This window comes from Pan troglodytes, chromosome 2, assembly GCF_028858775.2.
Source record: "Pan troglodytes isolate AG18354 chromosome 2, NHGRI_mPanTro3-v2.0_pri, whole genome shotgun sequence".
Classification (NCBI taxonomy): Eukaryota; Metazoa; Chordata; class Mammalia; order Primates; family Hominidae; genus Pan; species Pan troglodytes.
Genome location: NC_086015.1, coordinates 61,498,505 through 61,521,457, shown reverse-complemented (window position 1 = coordinate 61,521,457; position 22,953 = coordinate 61,498,505). Strand labels below are relative to the sequence as shown.

The window sequence follows — 22,953 nt, the reverse complement described above, 5'->3', positions numbered from 1 at the left end:
TTCTAAAAAGGGTATTATTGAGATTTTAATTAGATTATTAATTTTCAGTTGAAAAATATAATTGGCTCCTTGATGGGACTGCAGTTGAGAATATAGAGACTTTTCAGACAGAAGATCATACTTTTGATGAATATACAGAGGTAAGTGGTAATTCTGTTTTTATTAATGCGTTTTGAATTTTTTTGTAACATTAGGATCTTTCCATTCTAAAAAGTAAATGCTTAAATAGAATTTCTTATTTAAAATATCATTTCAGTAAAACTCATTGTCTTACCTTACAATTTCTTTAGTCATTCATTTAGTCATTTATTAATTCAATAAAAATTTCCTTATCACATTCAGACACCTAACAAGATTTGGTGATGCAAAAATAAATGAAAGGGTGGGAATGGTGGCTCATGCCTGTAATCCCAGCACTTTGAGACGCCAAGGCAAGAGGATTGCTTGAGCCCAGGAATTTGAGACCAGCCTGGGCAACATAGTGAGACCGTGTCTCTACGAAAGTTTTTTTGTTTTTGTTTTTGTTTTTGTTTTTAAATTAGCCAGGTATGGTGGTGCATGCCTGTAGTCCTTCTTACTCAGGAGGCTGAGGCAAGAGGATCACTTGAGCCCAGGAGGTTGAGGCTGCAGTGAGCTCTGATTGCACCACTGTACTCCAGCTGGGCAACAGGGCGAGACACTGTCTTAAAAAAAATGCATAAGCACTGTCTTCAGGAGCTTATATTTGGCCTGGAAGCCTGACACGGAAATAACAACTCTAGAGATAAGTACTAGAATAGAGATATGGACAAAGTGTTGTTTGCTTTGGGAAATTGGTGAAGAGATTATGCAAGAAGTGAAATGTGAGTTGGGCTTTGAAATAGATTTTATAGGTGGAGAAGGGAGGGGATGTAGCATGAACCAGGGTGTTCAGAGAATATAAATGAATGAAAATAGTTAAAGAATAGGGAACAGGGACACAGTACATGGAAGATTTAGAATATGATGAAGTTCGAAATGTAAGTTGGAGCCACATGGGAAAATCCTGGAGTATCTTTGCTCAAGAGTTTGTACTTTGTTCTGAAGGTTTTTCGCTATGGAAGTAATCTATTCGGATCTGAGTTTTAGAAAGATAATTCTGGGCTGGGTGCAGTGGCTCACACCTGTAATCTCAGCACTTTAGGAGGCCAAGGCGGGTGGATCACCTGAGGTCAGGAGTTCGAGACCAGCCTGGCCAACATGGCGAAACCCCATCTCTACTAAAAATACAAGAATTAGCCAAGCATGGTGGTCCATGCCTGTAATCCCAGCTACTAGGGGGGCTGAGGAGTAGGATCGCTTGAACCTGGGAGGCGAAGGTTGCAGTGAGCGGAGATCATGCCACTGCACTCCAGCCTGGGCAACAGAGTAAGGCTCCATCTCAAAAAAAAAAAGGTAATTCTGATAGTAGTGGGGAAAAGGCAATTGAAAGAAAAAAGATTCCTACCTCCTCAAGGGACCTTGTTCTATTGGTTAAAACTGGCATATTTCTTCATTTTCCCCCTTTCTATTGACTGTTTAGATTTTTTAATGTATACTTTATACATTTTAATTTTTCTAACATCTTAAATTTTAAACATATAGAGTTTTGTTTTGTTTTTTGAGACAGGGTCTCACTCTATTGCCCAGGCTGGAGTGCAGTGGCATGTTCATGGCTCACTACAGCCTTAACCTCCCGGGTTCAAGCAGTCCTCCACTTCAGCCTCCCGAGTAGCTGAGACTGGAAGCGTACACCTCCATGCCTGGCTAATTTTTTTAAGAAGTATATATATATATATATATATATATATATATATTTTTTTTTTTTTGTAGAGATGGTGTCTCCTCATGTTTCCCCAGGTGGTTTTGAACTTCTAAGCTCAAGCAGTCCTCCCACCTTGGCCTCTCAAAGTGTTGAGATTGTAGGCATGAGCCACCACACCCAGCCTGTACAGAGAAATTGAAGGAATTTTACAAAGCATACCACCTACATTCTAGGATTTTGCTATATTTATTTGTCATTCCATCCCTTTTAAAAATTCTTTATTAATTTCAAGAGAAATTAACTTTAAAAAATCAACTTGACATTTAGTTTACGTACAATAAAATGTACCCATTTTAATTGTACAGTTATATGAGTTTTGACAAATGTGTACACTTATGTAACCATCACCAGAATTAAGATGTAGAACATTTCTCCTACCTCAGAAACTTTCCTTATACCCCACCCTGGTCAATTCTCCCCAACTCTGACCTCAGGAAACTGCTGACATGCTTTCTGTTACTATAGATTAGGTTTTTGTTTCCTAAAGTTTCAGATAAATAGAATCATATATACATACTCTTTTGCATCTGATTTCTTTTATTAGCATAAAGTTTTTGAGATTTATTTGTTTTGTGTCAGTAGTTTATTCCTCTTTTGTTTTTGTTTTTGTGTGTGTGTGTTTTTGTTTTTGTTTTTGTTTTTGTTTTTGAGACGGAGTCTTGCTCTGTTGCCCAGGCTGGAGTGCAGTGGTGCAACCTCGGCTCACTGCAACCTCCGCCTCCCAGGTTCAAGCCATTCTCCTGCTTCAGCTTCCCGAGTAGCTGGGATTACAGGCACCCACCACCATGGCCAGCTAATTTTTTGTGTTTTTAGTAGAGATGGGGTTTCACCATGTTAGCCAGGATGGTCTCGACCTCCTGACCTCATGATCCGCCCGCCTCGGCCTCCCAAAATGCTGGGATTACAGGTGTGAGCCACTGCGCCCAGCCTAACTTATTCCTTTTATTGCTTAGTAGTATTTCACTGTATAGGTATATTGTTTCTTTATTCATTCACGTTTTGATGGATATTTGAGATGTTTCCAGTTTTTGGCTATTATGAATAAAGTTACTATGGTCTTCTGTTCACAAGTCTTTGTGCGGACATATGCTTTCATTTCTCTTTCTAGGAGCTGGATTGCTGGGTGGTATGGGAAGTGTATTTTTAACTTTTTAAGAAACTGTTAAGCCAGGCATAGTAGCTTGCACCTGTAGTCTCAGCTACTCAGGAGGCTGAGGTGAAAGGATTACTGGAGCCTAGGAGTTCGAGTCTGCAGTGAGTTATGATCATGCCACTGCACTCCAACTTGAGTGACAGAGCAAAACTCTTTGTCTCAAAAAACAGAAGAAACTTAAATTTCTTTCAAAGTTGTTATACCATTTACAATCTCACCAGCAGTGTATGAGATTTCCAGTTCTTCCACATCCTTTTCAACCTTTGGGCTTATCAGTCTTTTACTTTTTACTATTGTTTTATTTTTTCCCACTGCACTTTCACATCTAGATTATCAGTCTTTTTAATTTCATGTGTATATTGGTATCCCACTGTGGTTTTAATTTGCATTTCCCTGATGACTAATGATGTTTAGCATCTTTTAACATGTCATGTTCCATCTGTGTATCTTTTTACTAATAAAAATAAAGTGTCTTTTGTTTGTACATTTTAAATTGGGTTTTTATGTTTTATTGTTGAGCTATAATGGATGTATTTTATTGGACTATATTGTTATAATCAATGTTATGGAGTTTTAAGAATTCTTTATATATTCTGGGTAAAAGTCCTGTATCTGAAATAGTTTTGCAAATATTATCTCATAGTTTATGCCTTGACATTTTGTTTTTATAACAATGTCTTTCAAAGAGCAGACATTTTATATTATAATTAATTCTAGTCTATCAATTTTTTTCTTCTGAGGTTCATACGTTTTGTGTCCTAAGAAATCTTTCCTACTGCATGATCATAAAGATTTGTTCCTACATTTTACTCTGGAAGCTTTTCTTAGAATTCCTAAACAACACATGTGATTGTCTAGAAGTTTTATAGTTGTAGCTTTCACATTTAGGTCTATGACCCATTTTAAGTTAACTTTTGTATGTGGTGTGGGATATGGGTCACGGTTCAGGTGTTTTTCATGTGGACATCCAGCTGCCCCAGCATCATATATCAAAAATACTATCTTGTACTCATTGAATTATCTTGCCATCTTTGTTGAAAATCAATTGACCCTATATATGTGGGTCTATTTCTGGATTCTCTATTTTCCATTGATTTATGTATCTGTTCTTATGCCAGTACCATGCTGCCTTGATTTCTGTAGTTCAATGGTAAATTGTAAAATCAAGTAGTGCAAGTTCTCCCACTTTGTCCTTTTTCCAAAATTATTTTGACTGTTCTAGGTGCTTTGCATTTCCATATACATTTTAAAATCAACCTATCAATTCCTAAAGAAGCCAGCTAGGATTTTGGTTAGGATTCCATTGAATCTCTGAATCAATTTGGAAAGAACTGCCGTCTTGAAATAGAAGCTTTCAATACATGACCATGGTGTGTATTTAAATTTATTTGAACCTTCTTTAATTTCGCTCAGCAATGTAGTTATAGTTTGCATTGTACAGCTCTTGCAAATATTTTCCTAAATCTGTCCCTTAAAATGTTTCGGGTTTACTTGATTTTCTTATAAATAGCATTTTTTTTTTTTTTTTTTGAGACAGAGTTTCACTCTTGTTGCCCAGGCTGTAGTGCAATGGCAAGATCTCGGCTCACCGCAACATCTGCCTCCTGAGTTCAAGCAATTCTCCTGTCTCAGCCTCCTGAGTAGCTGGGATTACAGGAGCGTGCCACCACACCCGACTAATTTTTGTATTTTTAGTAGAGACAGGGTTTTGCCGTGTTGGCCAGGCTGGTCTTGAACTCCTGACCTCAGGTGATCCGCTCACCTTGGCCTCCCAAAGTACTGGGATTACAGGCATGAGCCACTGTGCCTGGCCATAAATAGTATTTTTAATAGCAATTTTTATTTACAGTACAGTGCTGAATAGCAGCAGTGAGATAGGGCATCCTTGCTGTGTTTATGGTCTTATGGGAAATATATTCAGATTTTCGTCATTAAATACATTAAGAGTAGGGTTTTTGGTAGATGCCCTTTATCATGTGGATGAAATTCCCTTCTATTCCAAGTTTGCCAAGAGTTTTTATCATGGGAGGGCGCTGAATTTTGTCAAGTATTTTTTGGCATATATTTAATTGATCATATGGATTTTCTCTTTTTTTCTGTTAATATTTTGAATTATATTTATTGATGTTCAAATATTAACCCAATGTTGTTTTCCTGGGATAAACTTGAATTACCCCCAAAATTTAGTGCCTTAAAATACCAGACTTTATTATCTCATACTATCTGTGGGTCAGGAATCCAGCCTTGGATCAGCTGAGTCCCTGTGGCTCAAGGTCTCTCATAAAGTTGCAGTCAAGCTGTCAGTTGGGGCTATGTTCTCATGAAGGTTTGACTGGGGGCAGAATGATTCCAAGTTCACTCAAGTGGTCATTGACAGGATTCGGTTTGCCACAGGCTATTGAATTTCTGGTTTTGGATACATAGATATTTAGGATTGTTATGTTTTCTTGATGAACATTCTTTATTATTATAAAATAACCTTTTAAGTCCCTGATCTTATATATATATAATATATATAAAATCAGGGATTAAAATATATAAATAGATAAAATAGTATAAAATATATATAAATATAGAAATATATTTATAAAATTTATATATAAAAATATATTTTAAAAATATATATTTATAAAATATATAAATACATTTAAAAAATATATAAATATATATAAAATCAAGGATTAAAATATATAAATATATAAAAATATGTAAAATAATATATAAAATATATAATATATAAATATATAAAAATATTCATATATTTATATATAATCTCACCAGCAGATATAATCTGGTGAGACTGTAAATGGTATAACAACTTTGAAAGAAATATTCATATATTTATATATTATATAAATACATAAAAATATATATAATATATACAAAATATATAAATATATGTATATTTTTTGAGATGGAGTCTCACTCTTGTCGCCCAGGCTAAAGTGAGGTTAATACTTTTTGTGTCCTAATGTGGCATTATCTCAGCTCCCTGAAACCTCCACCTCTGGAGTTCAAGTGATTCTCCTGCCTCAGCCTCCCTAGTAGCTGGGATTACAAGTGCCCGTGACCACGCCCAGCTAATGTTTTTGTATTTTTAATAGCCATGGGGTTTCAACCTGTTGGCCATGCTGGTCTCGAACTCGTGACCTCAGGTGATCTGCCCACTTCGGCCTCCCAAAATGCTAGGATTACAGGCGTGAGCCACCGTGCCTGGCCCCTGATTATATTTCTTATTCTGAAGTTTTTACTGATTCTAATACTCTAGCTTTTATTTTACAAAACAACTTTATTGAGAAGTAATTCACATATTATACAATCAATCTACTGAAAAAGTATAATTTATTTCTGTCATTTACTGTTTCACATATTTTGGTACTCTGTTATTAAGTGCAAATATGTGTGTAAATGTCATATCTTTCTGATGGATTGACCCTTTTATTATTTTAAAATATCTCTGTTTATCTCTAGTAACATTTTTTTTTTTTTTGAGACAGGGTCTTGCTTTGTTGCCCAGGCTGGATTGTAGTGGTGCTGTCACAGCTCACTGCAGCCTTAACCTCTCAGGCTCAAGTGATCCTCCTGCCTCAGCCTCCTGACTAGCTGGGAATACAGGCATATGCCACTATGGTGGGATAACTTTTGTATTTTTTGTAGAGAAGGGGTTTCACCATGTTGCCTAGGCTGATCTCAAACTCCTGAGCTCAAGTGATCCGCCTGCCTCAGCCTCCCAAACTGCTGAGATTACAGATGAGAGCTACCACACTTGGCCCTGAATCTTCTGTATACAATATCATGTCATGTGTAATAGTGATTGTCTTACTTCCTTTCTAATCTGAGTTCGTTTTACTTATTTTTCTTGCCTAATTTCACTGGCTAGTACCTGTAGTACAATGTTTTGTTTTGTTTTAGTACAATGTTTTGTTTTGTTTTGTTTTAGACAGGGTCTCACTCTGTTGCCCAGGCTAAAGTACAGTGGTATGATCTCAGCTCACTGTAGCCTCAACCTCCCAGACTCCAGTGATCCTCCCACCTCAGCCTCCCAATTACCTGGGACTACAGGCACAGGCCACTATGCCTGGCTAAATTTTTATTTTTTTTATTTTTAGTAGAGACAAGGTCTCACTATGTTGCCCAGGTTGGTCTCAAACTCCTGGGCTCAAATAATCCATGCACCTCGGCCTCCTAAAGTGCCAGGATTACAGGCGTGAGACACTGGGCCCAGCCAATGTAGTACACATTTTTGTTTTGTTTTGTTTTGTTTTTAAGACAGGGTCTCACTCTGTTACCCAGACTGGAGTGCAATGGTAGAATCCTGCTCACTGCTGCCTTGACCTCCCTGGCTCAAGCAATCTTCCCACCTCAGCCTCTCAAGTAGCTGGAACAACAGGCGTGTGCCATCACACCCAGCTAATTTTAGTATTTTTTGTAGAGATGGGGTCTCACTATATTGCTCAGGCTGGTCTCAAACTCCTGGATGCAAGTGATCCTCCTGCCTCAGCCTCCCAAAGCTCTGGCATTACAAGCACGAACCACCCTTATCTTGTTCTTGATCTTAGAGGGAAATGTTCATTTTTTCATCATTAAGTATAATATTAGTTGTAGGTTTTTCCTAGACATGCCTTATGAAAGTTGAGGATGTTATCTTCTATTCCTAGTTTGTGTTTTTACCATGAAAGAGTGTTGGGTTTCGTTAAATGCTTTTTTTTTTTTTTCTTTTTTGACTGGTCAAGTACCCAATAATGAGAAAGGGGAAAGAGTAGAACAAGCAGTTTGATCTGTGATCGACTGTGAACAATCAAATGAGATAACTCACTACCTTTACACCAGTTTGTTTAATGCTTTTTTGGCAGCTATTGAGACGACTATGTGTTTTTTTCTAATATGCATACTTTTTACCTTATTTGGTTTTTATGGGTTCATGAAACTATTTTGTGAATGCATAAATGCATTATTACTTTCACAAATTCAGAGATGGTATATAGTTGTCTTTTGGTAGCTGCAGGTATTTGTTCTAGGACCCCTGTATAGATATCAAAATCTGCAGATGCTCAAGTCTCATATAAAATGGTATAGTATTTGCATATAATTTTTGCACATCCTCCAGTATACTTTAAACTATCTCTAGATTACTTATAATATCTAATGCAATATAAATGCTATATAAAGAGTTATACTGTATTGTCTTTTATTTGAATTATTTTATTGTTATTTTTATGGCTTTTTTCAAATATTTTCAATCTGCCGTTAGTTGATTCTGCAGATATGGAACCCATGGATACAGAGGGCCAACTGTATTCTCTTTAATTTGTATTTTACCGTATATCTCAATATAGTGCTATGCAGAAAATAGACACAATAAATGTTCTATGAATTACCAACTAAATTTTTTGTGGTCTGGGTATAACCTATAGTGTCTATAAGTCCTAAATATCAAGACCAAGTATATGTTTCACTAAAGTTTTGTTTGTTTGTTTTTGTTTGTTTGTTTGTTTTGAGATGGAGTTTCGCCCTGTCGCCCAGGCTGGAGTGCAGTGGTGCCATCCCCACTCACTGCAAGCTCCACCTCCTGGGCCCAAGCGATTCTCCTGCCTCGGCCTCCTGAGTAGCTGAGACTACAGGTGCCTACCACTACACCTGGCCAATTTTTGTATTTTTAGTAGAGACAGGGTTTCACCATGTTGGCCAGGATGGTCTCAATCTCCTGATCATGATCCACCTGCTTCGGCCTCCCAAAATGCTGGGATTACAGGTGTGAGCCACTGCACCCGGCCTCATTAACTTTGAAAATGATTATTTCCTTAGGTCTATTATTTTGTAGTGACATTTTCTAGAATTTTGTAATAATTTTGGGATAGTTTATATAACTATTTAAAAATTTACTTTTAGATTTAGTAACATATTCCTGGATTTCTTTGTCAGTTTCTGATATACTATAGTTGTGGTTAGTATGCCTATTTTGGGGGAAATTTAAGAATGATGAACTGTAACATCTGTACAGATGAGCTTATTTATTTATTTATTTATTTATTTATTTATTTATTTATTTGAGTTGGAGTTTTGCTCTTGTTGCCCAGGCTGGAGTGCAATGGTGCAATCTCGGCTCACCACAACCTCCGCCTCCTGGGTTCAAGCAATTCCCCTGTCTCAGCCTCCCGAGTAGCTGGGATTACAGGTATGCACCACCACGCCCAGCTAATTTTGTATTTTTAGTAGAGACACGGTTTCTCCATGTTGGTCAGGCTGGTCTCGAACTCCTGACCTCAGGTGCTCTGCCCGCCTCAGCCTCCCAAAGTGCTGGGATTATAGGCATGAGCCACCACTCCCGGCCTATTATTTATTTATTTTTTTAGAGACAGGGTCTCTGTTGTCCAGGCTGGAGTGCAGTGATGTGAGCATAGCTCAATGCAGCTTCAAGTTCCTGGGCTCAAGTGATCCTTCCACCTCAGCCTCCTAAGTAGCAAGGATTAAAGGCATGTGCCACCATGCCCGTCTAATTTTTTTTTTTTTTTTGACAGAGTCTCAGTCACTCAGGCTGGAGTGCAGTGGTGTGATCACGGCTCAACACAGCCTCTGCCTTCTGGGCTCAAGTGTTCCTCCCACCTCAGCCTTGTGAATAGCTGAGACTACAGGCACACGCCACAACACCTGGCTAATTTTTGTATTTTTTGTAGAGATAGGGTTTCACCATGTTGCCCAAGCTGGCTGGCTAATTTTAAAAAAATTATTTTTTTTTGTAGAGATGGGGGTTTCCCTATGTTGCTCAGGCTGATCTTGAACTCCTGGCTTCAAGCAATCCTCCTGTCTCAGTCTCCCAAAGTGCTGGGGGTTTACAGGCATGAGCCATCATGCCTGGCTTATACAGATGAATTTATAAGATGCTTGTGATTTGTGTAAAAATAAAACAGGAAGGGGAGTAGTTAGGAGTATAGTTTAAAAAAGGTTGGTCATGAGTTGCTAATTGTTGAAACTGGATAATGGGTACATTTTACCTATTTTTGTATGTTTAAAATGTTCCATGAAAAAATTTAATGTAATTGTGAAATATAACATACATAGTACATATGTATAGACCGATAGGTAATTATAACCTAGGTGTTAATAACCATGTAGCTTAAGAAAGAGAACTTTGCAAAACCCAGAAGCCACCACGTGCCTCTCCCCAGTTATAACTTTCTTCTGTCTTTATTGGTAACTATTACCCTGACATTTCTTGCTTTCCTTTATGGTTTTACCACCTATGTGTGTATACTTAAATAATATAGTTTAGTTTTGTCCACGGTAAGTTTGTATGAAAGGTATCATACTGTATATATTCTTTTGTGTTTTTCTTCTTTCATCATGGTAAAATTTATCCATATTCATCTTTTTTCAATGCCATGAGTTCTGTCTACCCTTTATTTGGTGTTTTTTTTTTTTTTTTTTTTTTTTTTTTTTGAGATAGAGTCTCGCTCTGTCTTCCAGGCTGGAGTGCAGTGGTGTGACCTCGGCTCACTGCAATCTCTACCTCTCAGGTGCAAGCGATTCTCAGCCTCTTGAGTAGCTGGCATTACAGGCATGTGCCACCACAGTCAGCTAATTTTTGTAGTTTTAGTAGAGACGGGGTTTCACCATGTTGGCCAGGCTGGTCTTGAACTCCTGCCCTCAGGTGATCCACCCGCCTTGGCTTCCCACAGTGCTGGGATTACAGGCGTGAGCCACCGCGCCTGGCCTATTTGGTGTATATCCAACCAAGAACAAGGCAGGTGCTTAAGATAGTCTTTGAATCAATTAATTATTATCTTCCCCCTTGAACACTGAAAAATTTAAACCCAATTCACCACATCCTAGATACTCTAGAAAAATAGGACAGCATTGAGAGAGAGTAACATGAAGGAAAGTTCTCCTGAAGGAAGAATAAAAGGAACAGGCCATTTCAGTAGAGAGTGGAGATCAAGTGAGAAGGAAGGCAGATAGAAACATTAAAGGTGGATTGTGAAATTAAGCCAATCCAAAGTTGGTAAGTGTGTTTCACTTTCACCAAGTACCACATATCCTGTCAGATTTTCTTGATACTACTTTGTTTAATTTTAAAAAATTACCCCAGTGTTTGGGCACTAAGAAGTTGACATACATTCCAATATCTTGGATCTTGGTAGTTGCAGAGCATCTGTTCCTGGATTATTATCATTATATTTTTAACAGATAGAGTCTTACCCTGTCACCCAGCCTGGAATGCAGGGTGCCATCATAGCTGACTGCAGCCTCAAACTCCTGGGCTCAAGCAATCCTCCCACCTCAGCCTCCTATAGTAGCTGGGATTATAGGCTCAAACCATCGTGCCTGGCTTGGAGTATTTTGACAAAAACCAATAAGTTCCTTATATATATGTATTTTTCCTAAAGGTTGAATTAGAATCCTTGACCATGTGGACGTAAAGTGAAAAAAATAGAATCTTTAATGAGCTATCAGTAATGGCAAAAGCAAATATTTATCCACTATGCAAATTGTTACATGATATAAGTTTGTTTCTAAACAGAGAAATGGGTTGACTCTGGGGATAATTTTAAAAAATAATTATTGAGGGAAATTTTACCGTGTGATATGTTCAGATTTTGATACTGTGAATGATATCGTATTGGATATTTACTGGTATATTGACAAATTCCTTAATGAAAGAATAGGTGAAAAAAATATGTATGCAACAAGGGAAAAAATTTTAGTCACTTAGCAAAAAAGAAATAAAGTTGTAGTTATATAATTAGGACTTTCATAACAATACAATATTATAAAATCACTGAAAGTTCTAAACATTTTTTTTTTCATTTGAACACTTTTTTTCAAGTTTATAGAAAAATTTTTCAGTCTTGCCTCAGAAATAATGCTTTTGCCTCAGTGGATTCATTACCCTATGGTGCGTTTGGATTGTGAAGATTTGAAGACAGGCCTGACAAATAAAGCAAAAGCCTTTGCAAACATATTATTAAATGACATAGCTTCAAAATATAGAAAAGAAAATGAATGGTAAGTAGAATTAATTCCCAAGCTCAGAATTATATGGCTAAAAGAAGTATTTTGCTAAAGTAACTCTTGTTTAAAAACAAAAGCTTAAAATATGTAAGTACGTACAACTTTTTCTCCACAGCTGCCTCCTATAGAGGTGCCTTTGTAGTCCCATTGGGCTGGATTCTTTTTGTTTGATACTGTTTGATACCTTTTTAAATGCAACCCAGGATTTTTTAAAAAAAGAAATGGAAATAAACCAGATTCAGGTACAGGTTACATGATAATGATAAGATTGTAGACTTTTGGTGATATTGGGCAGATCTGGGATCATCCCTGACCCCAATATTTACTTATTGTATCACTGAGCTTATTTTTCTCATCTGTAAAATGGAGACAGTAATACCTACTTTTCAGGGTGGCTATAAAATTGGATTCATAAACTAGTGGCCTGCTACTTGAGTGTGTCATGTAGATGTGTTTTGCTTGTTTCACACTGTGTTTTATTTTGTTTAAACAGATTTTGGACTTGCTACCATCATTTTAAAATTAGGAGTTCACACACGCACTTGCACACACACACACACACTTTGGATTTCTTACCCTTCTTGAAAAAGTGGGAAGACCATGCCACATCGGGCCTGCTGTGGTAAATGGAGCTAAGAAGCAACTTTGCCTTTTAGAGAGGGAATATGTCCTGTGGTTTGTTCACCCAGTGCTCAACCAATTCATCATCCAATTTATTGAACTCATTTGTTATCTGTGTGTCCCCAAAAAAGCTTGTAACTTCTGTAAAGATGAAAACTAATGTATGTATAGCACCTAGCACACTGCCTGGCACATGGTACTCAATAAATGTTAACTATTATGTTTATTTTCCCGGAAGCAAAGTGGAAAAATTGCATGCTTTGGAATCAGAAAGACATGAATTTGAATACTGATTGCCATTAACTAGTTCCATAACTCTGGGCAAGCTACTTAATTTTCCTGAGCCTCAGTTTTCTACTGTGTCAACTATGAAAAATAGTACCTTCCAGGCAGGCACGGTGGCTCACGCCTGTAATCCCAGCACTTTGGGAGGCCGAGGAGGGCGAATCACGAGGTCAGGAGTTCGAGACCAGCCTGGCCAACATGGTGAAACCCCGTCTCTACTAAAAATACAAAAAATTAGCTGGGTGTGGTGGCAGGTGCCTGTAACCCCAGCTACTCAGGAGGTTGAGGCAGGAGAATCGCTTGAACCCGGGAGGCGGAGGTTGCAGTGAGCCGAGATGGCGCCACTGCACTCCAGCCCGGGCTACAGTGCGAGACTCCATCTCAAAAACAAACAAACAAACAAAAACAAAAAGAAAAAGAGTACCTTCCTCGCAGGACTAATATTAGGATCACAGATAACATTTGTAAAATATCTAGTGCCTTGCTTGGCATAGAATAGGAGCCCAATAAATATCTTAAATTGAATAAGCAAATATATGACAGTCAGAAGTCAAATTTATCAGGCATATTCTGTATAAAAGTATACTACACGAGAAGATATCAAAGAGGGTAAAGTATTAGAACCTTTCCCTTTCTTGAGAGTTGTAACCATCCTGATGAGTAACAACAATGACAATGCCATAGTTAGTAAAAAAAAACAAAAAACAAAAAAAACACTTTATAAGTTTATGTTTAACATAATTTTTTTGTATTTATTTTTGTAGTATCTGTGATTTTTCTGGAAAATTCCATACTTTTCACAAAATAATTATCTTATTATAAAGCTATGATATAAAAGCAGCTGAAAATTTATCCAGTTTCCTTCACCTAGTTTATTCTTTGATTCCTCCTGTTTCAATTCTGTACTTTAGATAACATCAAAAGGAGGAAATGTGTGCCCCTAGGTTAAGTACAAGGTCACTGAAGAGCAATTTGCTTACTTCACCGTTTGGTTTAGCATCTGCTTGGGCCATCTTGCTCTCATCATTTTGTTTGCCTCCTTTTCTTTTGCTGAAGTATCTCTGCCCAAAGGACTCAGATTCTGCACTAGCAAGATGATCCCCAGGAGGATTATCTGTCTTTTTGCATTATCCACATTAATGCTTGCTCTTTCTGTTTTTTCTTTCTTTCTCTTTCTTTTCTCTCTCTCTTTCTCCCTCCCTCCCTCCCTCCCTCCCTCCCTCTCTCTCTCTCTCTCTCTCTCTCCCTTCCTTCCTGCCTTCCTTTCTTCCTTCTTTTCTATTAGAGACAAGGTCTTGCCATGTTGCCTAGGCTGGTCTCAAACTCCTGGACTCAAGTGATCCTCCCTCCTCAGCCTCCCAAAGTGTTGGGATTACAGGTGTGGGCCACTGTGCCTGGCCACATTCCTCCTGTATTTCTGATATTCAATAATTAACTGTAAAGTCCTACATGATCTGATTCCTGCTCACCACTTCAACTTCGTTTGCCATTCCTAAAGTATGCCAAGCTTATTACCACTTTATGGCCGTTGTCCTTGCTGGTTTTTCTTCCTGGAATCTCTTTTCCTGGTATTTGAACAACTCATTTGTTTTTTCCCCTCACCTTGAATATTACCTCCCTAGAAAGGCCTTCTCTGGCCCCTCTGTATAAAATAGTGGCTTCTTCTTGACACTCCATCATTCTTTTTCCTTTTATGTTGCTTTATTTTTCTTCATAGCTTTTTTTTTTTCCTTTAGAGACAGGGTCCTACTATGTTGCCCAGACCGAAGTGCAGTAGCACAATTATAGCTCACTTCCACCTCGAACTCCTGGGCTCAAGGGATCCTCAGCATTTTTTTTGCTACCTAACAGTGTACATATTTGTGTGCTTTTGTCTCTTTCCTCAGCTTCAATACAAGCTTTATGAGGGCAGGGTCTCATTTGCTGCTATATATAGAATTTTCCTTAGCATATTGTAGGTACTCAGCTATTTATTAAATGAGTGAATGAGCAAGTATAATTTCCCACATATTTCTCCAAATTCCTGCATGAACTAAAAAAATCATTTACCTCTTTTACACTTCGTTTTTACATGGTTTTTTCCTGATATTTCTAGCAATAGAATGACAATACAGATTTCTATTTCTTACTTAAAGTTAAAAAAAATTTAATAGAGACATGGTTTTGCCATGTTGCGTAGGCTGATTTCAACCTCCTGGGCTCAAGAGATCCTCCTACCTCAGCCTCCCAAAGTACTGGGTTTACAAGCGTGAGCCTCTGTGCCTGGGCTAGATATTTTTTTTAAAGAAAAAATTAATTTTAATTTTTAAAATTTCAATAGTTTTGGGGGGTATAAGTGGTTTTGTTACATGGGTAAATTCTTTTTTTTTTTTTGAGATGGAGTCTCACTGCAACCTCTGCCTCCCAGGTTCAAGCTATTCTCCTGGAATCTCCTCAGCCCCCCAGGTAGCTGGGGCTGCAGGCATGTGCCACCATGCCTGGCTAATTTGTGTTTTTAGTAGAGATGGGGTTTCATCATGTTGGTCAGGCTGGTCTTGAACTTCTGACCTCAAGTGATCTACCCTCCTGGACCTCCCAAAGTGCTGAGATTACAGGCATGAGCCACCACGCCTAGCAGTTAAGTTATTTAGCGGTGATTTCTGAGATTTTAGTGTACCCATCACTCAAGTAGTGTACACTGTACCAATATGTAGTCTTTTACCCCTCACCTGCCTCTCAGCCTTCCCCACACCGAGTCCCTGAAGTCCATTATATTACTCTTTTGCATCCTCATAGCCTAGCTCCCACTTATAAGTGAGAATATACGATATTTGGTTTTCCATTCCTGAGTTACTTCACTTAGAATAATGGCCTCCAGCCGGGTGCGGGGGCTCATGCCTGTAATTCCAGCACTTTGGGAGGCTGAAGCAGGTGGATCACGAGGTCAGGAGTTCAAGACCAGCCTGGCCAACATGGTGAAACCCCATCTCTACTCAAAAATTAGCCAGGCGTGGTGGCACGCGCCTGTAATCCCAGCTACTCGGGAGGCTGAGGCAGGAGAATGGCTTGAACCTGGAGGTGGAGGTTGTGGTGTATTGCACCACTACACTCTAGCCTGGGCAACAGAGTGAGACTCTGTCTCAGAAAAGAAAAGAAAAAAAAAGAATAATGGCCTCCAGCTCCATCCAAGTTACAGCAAAGGACATTATTTCATTCCTTTTTATGGCTAAGTAGTATTCCATGGTGTCTATATACCACATTTTCTTTATCCACTCATTGGTCGATGGGCACTTAGGTTGGTTCCATATCTTTGCAATTGTGAACTGTGCTGCTAATAAACATGCTTGTGCGGATGTCTTTTTCATGACTTCTTTTCCTTTGGGTAGATACCTAGTAGTGGGATTGCTTGATTGAATGGTAGTTCTATTTTTAGTTCTTTAAGGAACCTCAATACTGTTTTCCATTGTGGTTGTGCTAATTTACATTCTCACAAGCAGTTTAAGTGTTCCCTTTTCACCACATCCATGCCAACATCTATTGTTTTTTGACTTTTAAATTATGGCCATTCCTGTAGGAGTGAGGTGGTATCTCATTGCGGTTTTAATTTGCATTTCCCTGATGATTAGTTATGTTGAGCATTTTTTCATAGGTTTTTTTGGCTGTCTTCTTTTAAGAAATGCCTATTCATGTCCTTTGCCTACTTTTTGATGAGATTATTTGTTTTTTCCTTGCTGATTTGATTGAGTTCATTGTAGATTCTGGATACTAGTCTTTTGTTGGAGGCAGAGTTTGCAAATATTTTCTCCCACTCTGTGGCTTGTCTGTTTACCCTGCTGATTATTTCTTTTGCTGTGCAGAAGCTTTTTGGTTTAATTAGGTCCCATTTATTTATTTTTGTTTTTGTTGTGTTTGCTTTTGAGGTCTTAGTCATGGATTCTTTGCCTAGGCCAATGTCCAGAAGCTTTTTTCTGATGTTATTTTCTAGAATTTTTATAGTTTCAGGTCTCGGATTTAAGTCTTTGATCCGTCTTGAGGAGATTTTTGTATAAGGTGAGAGATGGAGATCCTGTGGCTGTTCAGGTTTCCCAGCACTATTTATTGAATAGGGTGTCCTTTCCCCAATTTATGTTTTTGTATGCTTTATCAAAGATTAGTTTGGCCCAGATATTTTAAAGCACAGGAAAAAATTCCATGAAATGTAACTTTAGTTGAATAATGCTGTAGGATATCTAGGTTCATATCCTACATGGGATATTCTAAGAGAACTGTTAATTAAAGAAACTATGTATAAGGGTTTGAGGGTTTGATCTGTTTACTTGCTGTACTGTCATGTTTCACAAGAGGCAGTAATAATAATAAAACTAATAATTATACTAATGATTATAGTTATCAGTAAATAGAGTGTACTATGTGCTAGACCCTTTGCATTCATTGTTGTATTACAACAATCCAGACAGATGAGTGTTACCTGGGTATTTAAGAGAGTTGAAGAGGTCGCTAAAATTTTTTTCTAATATGCCATAATTTTGCATGTAAATATTACCTTAATTTTGTAGATTTTGTTGATGTATAGTATATACTGAATTATAGCAGATAAGCTTTTTTTTTTTTTTTTTTTTTGAGACAGGGTCTCACTCTGTCACCCAGACTGGAGTGCAACGGTGCAATCATGGCTCACTGTAGCTCAACCTCCCAAGCTCAAGTGATCCTCCTGCCTCAGCTTCCCAAGTAGCTGGGACTACAGGCATGTGCCACCATGCCCAGCTAATTTTTGTATTTTTTTTTTTTGTAGAGACAGGGTTTCACCACTTTGCACAGGCTGGTTTTGAACTCCTGAGCTCAAGTGATCTGCCTGCCTTGGCCTCTCAAAGTGCTATGATTACAGGTATGAGCCACTGTGCCTGGCCAAGCTTAAATATTTTTAAGATACCTTAGTGAATCAAGCAATTATTTTTAGGATATCGTAGTTCTTATTTTATAGTAATCGTCATAACACACATTTATTGCATATGATATAACATTAATTACCATAAGTCTATTAAAGCAGAGTATTATGTCAGTATTTGCAGTGAATTTGAAGCAATTAAAGAACATGCATTAAAAGTCCCTGAAACAACAGAAGAGATGATGGATCTGATATCTTATGTAGAAAAAGCCCGGACTGTAGGAATCGAAGAGCTGATTTTAAGGATCCAGGTAAGAAATTTTAATTTGCATATTTTGGTTTGTTTTCATTGTGAAATATGATTTTCATGGTGAAGATGTATAAAATATATAGTTACACAAATAGTTGTAAATTGAGCGGTTATATTGCCACCACCTAGGCCAAGAAATAGGATATTGTCAGCACCCCAGGACTCTGCATATAACTTTCTGATCGCCATGCCTCTCCTTCTCCCCTGTCCTCCTCTAGAGGTTTCCAGTTGATTTTTACAGTAATTTTAGCTTTGAATTTTTTTTTTTCAATGTTGCACAGCTTTGTTTTTTTATTATTATACTTTAAGTTTTAGGGTACATGTGCACAACGTGCAAGTTAGTTACATATGTATACATGTGTCATGTTGGTGTGCTGCACCCATTAACTCGTCATTTAACATAGGTATATCTCCTAATGCTATCCTCCCCACTCCCCCCACCCCACAACAGTCCCCGGTGTGTGATGTTCCCCTTCCTGTGTCCGTGTGTTCTCATTGTTCAATTCCCACCTATGAGTGAGAACATGCGGTGTTTGGTTTTTTGTCCTTGCAATAGTTTGCTGAGAATGATGGTTTCCACCTTCATCCATGTCCCTAAAAAGGACATGAACTCATCCTTTTTTATGGCTGCATAGTATTCCATGGTGTATATGTACCACATTTTCTTAATCCAGTCTATCATTGTTGGACATTTGGGTTGGTTCCAGGTCTTTGCTATTGTGAATAGTGCTGCAATAAACATACGTGTGCATGTGTCTTTATAGCAACATGATTTATAATCCTTTGGGTATATACCCAGTAATGGGATTGCTGGGTCAAATGGTATTTCTAGTTCTAGATCCCTGAGGAATTGCCACACTGACTTCCACAATGGTTGAACTAGTTTACAGTCCCACCAACAGTGTAAAAGTGCTCCTATTTCTCCACATCCTCTCCAGCACCTGTTGTTTCCTGACTTTTTAATGATCGCCATTCTAACTGGTGTGAGATGGTATCTCATTGTGGTTTTGATTTGCATTTCTTTGATGGCCAGTGATGATGAGCATTTTTTCATGTGTCTTTTGGCTGCAAAAATGTCTTCTTTTGAGAAGTGTCTGTTCATGTCCTTTGCCCACTTTTTGATGGGGTTGTTTGTTTTTTTCTTGTAAATTTGTTTGAGTTCATTGTAGATTCTGGATATTAGCCTTTTGTCAGATGGGTAGATTGCAAAAATTTTCTGCCATTCTGTAGGTTGCCTGTTCACTCTGATGGTAGTTTCTTTTGCTGTGCAGAAGCTCTTTAGTTTAATTAGATCCCATTTGTCAATTTTGGCTTTTGTTGCCATTGCTTTTGGTGTTTTAGGCTTGAAGTCCTTGCCCATGCCTATGTCCTGAATGGTATTGCCTAGGTTTTCTTCTAGGGTTTTTATGGTTTTAGGTCTAACATTTAAGTCTTTAATCCATCTTGAATTAGTTTTTGTATAAGGTGTAAGGAAGGGATCCAGTTTCAGCTTTCTACATATGGCTAGCCAGTTTTCCCAGCACCATTTATTAAATAGGGAATCGTTTCCCCATTTCTTGTTTTTGTCAGGTTTGTCAAAGATCAGATGGTTGTAGATATGCGGCATTATTTCTGAGGGCTCTGTTCTGTTCCATTGGTCTATATCTCTGTTTTGGTACCAGTACCATGCTGTTTTGGTTACTGTAGCCTTGTAGTACAGTTTGAAGTCAGGTAGCGTGATGCCTCCAGCTTTGTTCTTTTGGCTTAGAATTGACTTGGCAATGCAGGCTCTTTTTTGGTTCCATATGAACTTCAAAGTAGTTTTTTCCAATTCTGTGAAGAAAGTCATTGGTAGCTTGATGGGGATGGCATTGAATCTATAAATTACCTTGGGCAGTATGGCCATTTTCACGATATTGATTCTTCCTACCCGTGAGCATGGAATGTTCTTCCATTTGTTTGTATCCTCTTTTATTTTGTTGAGCAGTGGTTTGTAGTTCTACTTGAAGAGGTCCTTCATGTCCCTTGTAAGTTGGATTCCTAGGTGTTTTATTCTCTTTGAAGCAATTGTGAATGGGAGTTCACTCGTGATTTGGCTCTCTGTTTGTCTGTTATTGGTGTATAAGAGTCCTTGTGATTTTTGCACATTGATTTTGTATCCTGAGACTTTGCTGAAGTTGCCTATCAGCTTAAGGAGATTTTGGGCTGAGACAATGGGGTTTTCTAGATATACAATCATGTCATCTGCAAACAGGGACAATTTGACTTCCTCTTTTCCTAACTGAATACCCTTTATTTCCCTCCCCTGCCTGATTGCCCTGGCCAGAACTTCTAACACTTTGTTGAATAGGAGTGGTGAAAGAGGGCATCCCTGTCTTGTGCCAGTTTTCAAAGGGAATGCTTCCAGTTTTTGCCCATTCAGTATGATATTGGCTGTGGGTTTGTCATAGATAGCTCTTACTATTTTGAGATACGTCCCATCAATACCTAATTTATTGAGAGTTTTTAGCATGAAGCGCTGTTGAATTTTGTTGAAGGCCTTTTCCGCATCTATTGAGATAATCATATGGTTTTTGTCTTTGGTTCTGTTTATATGCTGGATGACATTTATTGATTTGCGTATGTTGAACCAGCCTTGCATCCTAGGGATGAAACCCACTTGATCATGGTGGATAAGCTTTTTGATGTGCTGCTGGATTCAGTTTGCCAGTATTTTATTGAGGATTTTTGCATCGGTGTTCATCAGGGATATTGGTCTAAAATTCTTCTTTTGTTGTGTCTCTGCCCGGCTTTGGTATCAGGATGATGCTGGCCTCATAAAATGAGTTAGGGAGGATTCCCTCTTTTTCTATTGATTGGAATAGTTTCAGAAGGAATAGTACCAGCTCCTCCTTGTACCTCTGGTAGAATTCGGCTGTGAATCCATCTGGTCCTGGACTTTTTTTGGTTGGTAAGCTATTAATTATTGCCTCAATTTCAGAGCCTGTTATTGGTCTATTCAGAGATTCAACTTCTTCCTGGTTTAGTCTTGGGAGGGTGTATGTGTCGAGCAATTTATCCATTTCTTCTAGATTTTCTAGTTTATTTGCGTAGAGGTGTTTATAATATTCTCTGATGGTAGTCTGTATTTCTGTGGGATCGGTGGTGACATCCCCTTTATCATTTTTTATTGCATCTATTTGATTCTTCTCTCTTTTCTTCTTTATTAGTCTTGCTAGCGGTCTATCAATTTTGTTGATCTTTTCAAAAAACCAGTTCCTGGATTCATTGATTTTTTGAAGGGTTTTTTATGTCTCTATTTCCTTCAGTTCTGCTCTGATCTTGGTTGTTTCTTGCCTTCTGCTAGCTTTTGAACGTGTTTGCTCTTGCTTCTCTAGTTCTTTTCATTGTGATGTTAGGGTGTCAATTTTGGACCTTTCCTGCTTTCTCTTGTGGGCATTTAGTGCTATAAATTTCCCTCTACACACTGCTTTGAATGTATCCCAGAGGTTCTGGTATGTTGTGTCTTTGTTCTCGTTGGTTTCAAAGAACATCTTTATTTCTGCCTTCATTTCGTTATGTACCAGTAGTCATGCAGGAGTAGGTTTTTCAGTTTCCATGTAGTTGAGCGGTTTTGAGTGAGTTTCTTAATCCTGAGTTCTAGTTTGATTGCACTGTGGTCTGAGACACAGTTTATTATAATTTCTGTTCTTTTACATTTGCTGAGGAGTGCTTTACTTCCAACTATGTGGTCAATTTTGGAATAAGTGCTGTGTGGTGCTGAGAAGAATGTATATTCTGTTGATTTGGGGTGGAGAGTTCTGTAGATGCCTATTAGGTCCGCTTGGTGCAGAGTTGAGTTCAATTTCTGGATATCCTTGTTAACTTTCTGTCTCATTGATCTGTCTAATGTTGACAGTGGGGTTTTAAAGTCTCCCATTATTATTGTGTGGGAGTCTAGGTCTCTTTCTAGGTCTCTAAGGACTTGCTTTGTGAATCTGGGTGCTCCTGTATTGGGTGCATATATATTTAGGATAGTTAGCTCTTCTTGTTGAATTGATCCCTTTACCATTATGTAATGGCCTTCTTTGTCTCTTTTGATCTTTGTTGGTTTAAAGTCTGTTTTATCAGAGACTAGGATTGCAACCCCTGCCTTTTTTTGTTTTCCATTTGCTTGGTAGATCTTCCTCCATCCCTTTATTTTGAGCCTAGTGTGTCTCTGCACATGAGATGGGTTTCCTGAATACAGCACACTGATGGGTCTTGACTCTATCCAATTTGCCAGTCTGTGTCTTTTAATTGGAGCATTTAGCCCATTTATATTTAAGGTTAATATTGTTATGTGTGAATTTGTTCCTGTCATTAAGATGTTAGCTGGTTATTTTGCTCGTTACTTGATGCAGTTTCTTCCTAGCCTCGATGGTCTTTACAATTTGGCACATTTTTGCAGTGGCTGGTACTGGTTGTTCCTTTCCATGTTTAGTGCTTCCTTCAGGAGCTCTTGTAAGGCACGCCTGGTGGTGACAAAATCTCTCAGCATTTGCTTGTCTGTAAAGGATTTTATTTCTCCTTCACTTCTGAAGCTTAGTTTGGCTGGATATGAAATTCTGGGTTGAAAATTCTTTTCTGTAAGAATGTTGAATATTGGCCCCCACTCTCTTCTGGCTTATAGAGTTTCTGCCGAGAGCTCAGCTCTTAGTCTGATGGGCTTCCCTTTGTTGGTAACCCGACCTTTCTCTCTGGCTGCCCTTAACATTTTTTCCTTCATTTCAACTTTGGTGAATCTGACAATTACGTTTCTTGGAGTTGCTCTTCTCCAGGAGTATCTTGGTGGAATTCTGTGTACTTCCTGAATGTGAATGTTGGCCTGCCTTGCTAGATTGGGGAAGTTCTCCTGGATAATATCCTGCAGAGTGTTTTCCAACTTGGTT

The 22,953-nt window shown here is 38.2% G+C and overlaps 1 protein-coding gene across 1 annotated transcript in view; it reads left to right on the top strand.

Moving 5' to 3' along the window:
- DNAH12 (dynein axonemal heavy chain 12) overlaps window positions 1–22,953 on the top strand; it is a 262,414-nt gene that overhangs the window by 54,597 nt on the left and 184,864 nt on the right. The window contains exons 13-15 of the mRNA XM_054682010.2: window positions 49–140; window positions 11,800–11,978; window positions 17,930–18,065. Coding sequence (XP_054537985.1) covers window positions 49–140; window positions 11,800–11,978; window positions 17,930–18,065 — 407 coding nt within the window. The remainder of the gene's footprint in view (window positions 1–48; window positions 141–11,799; window positions 11,979–17,929; window positions 18,066–22,953) is intronic.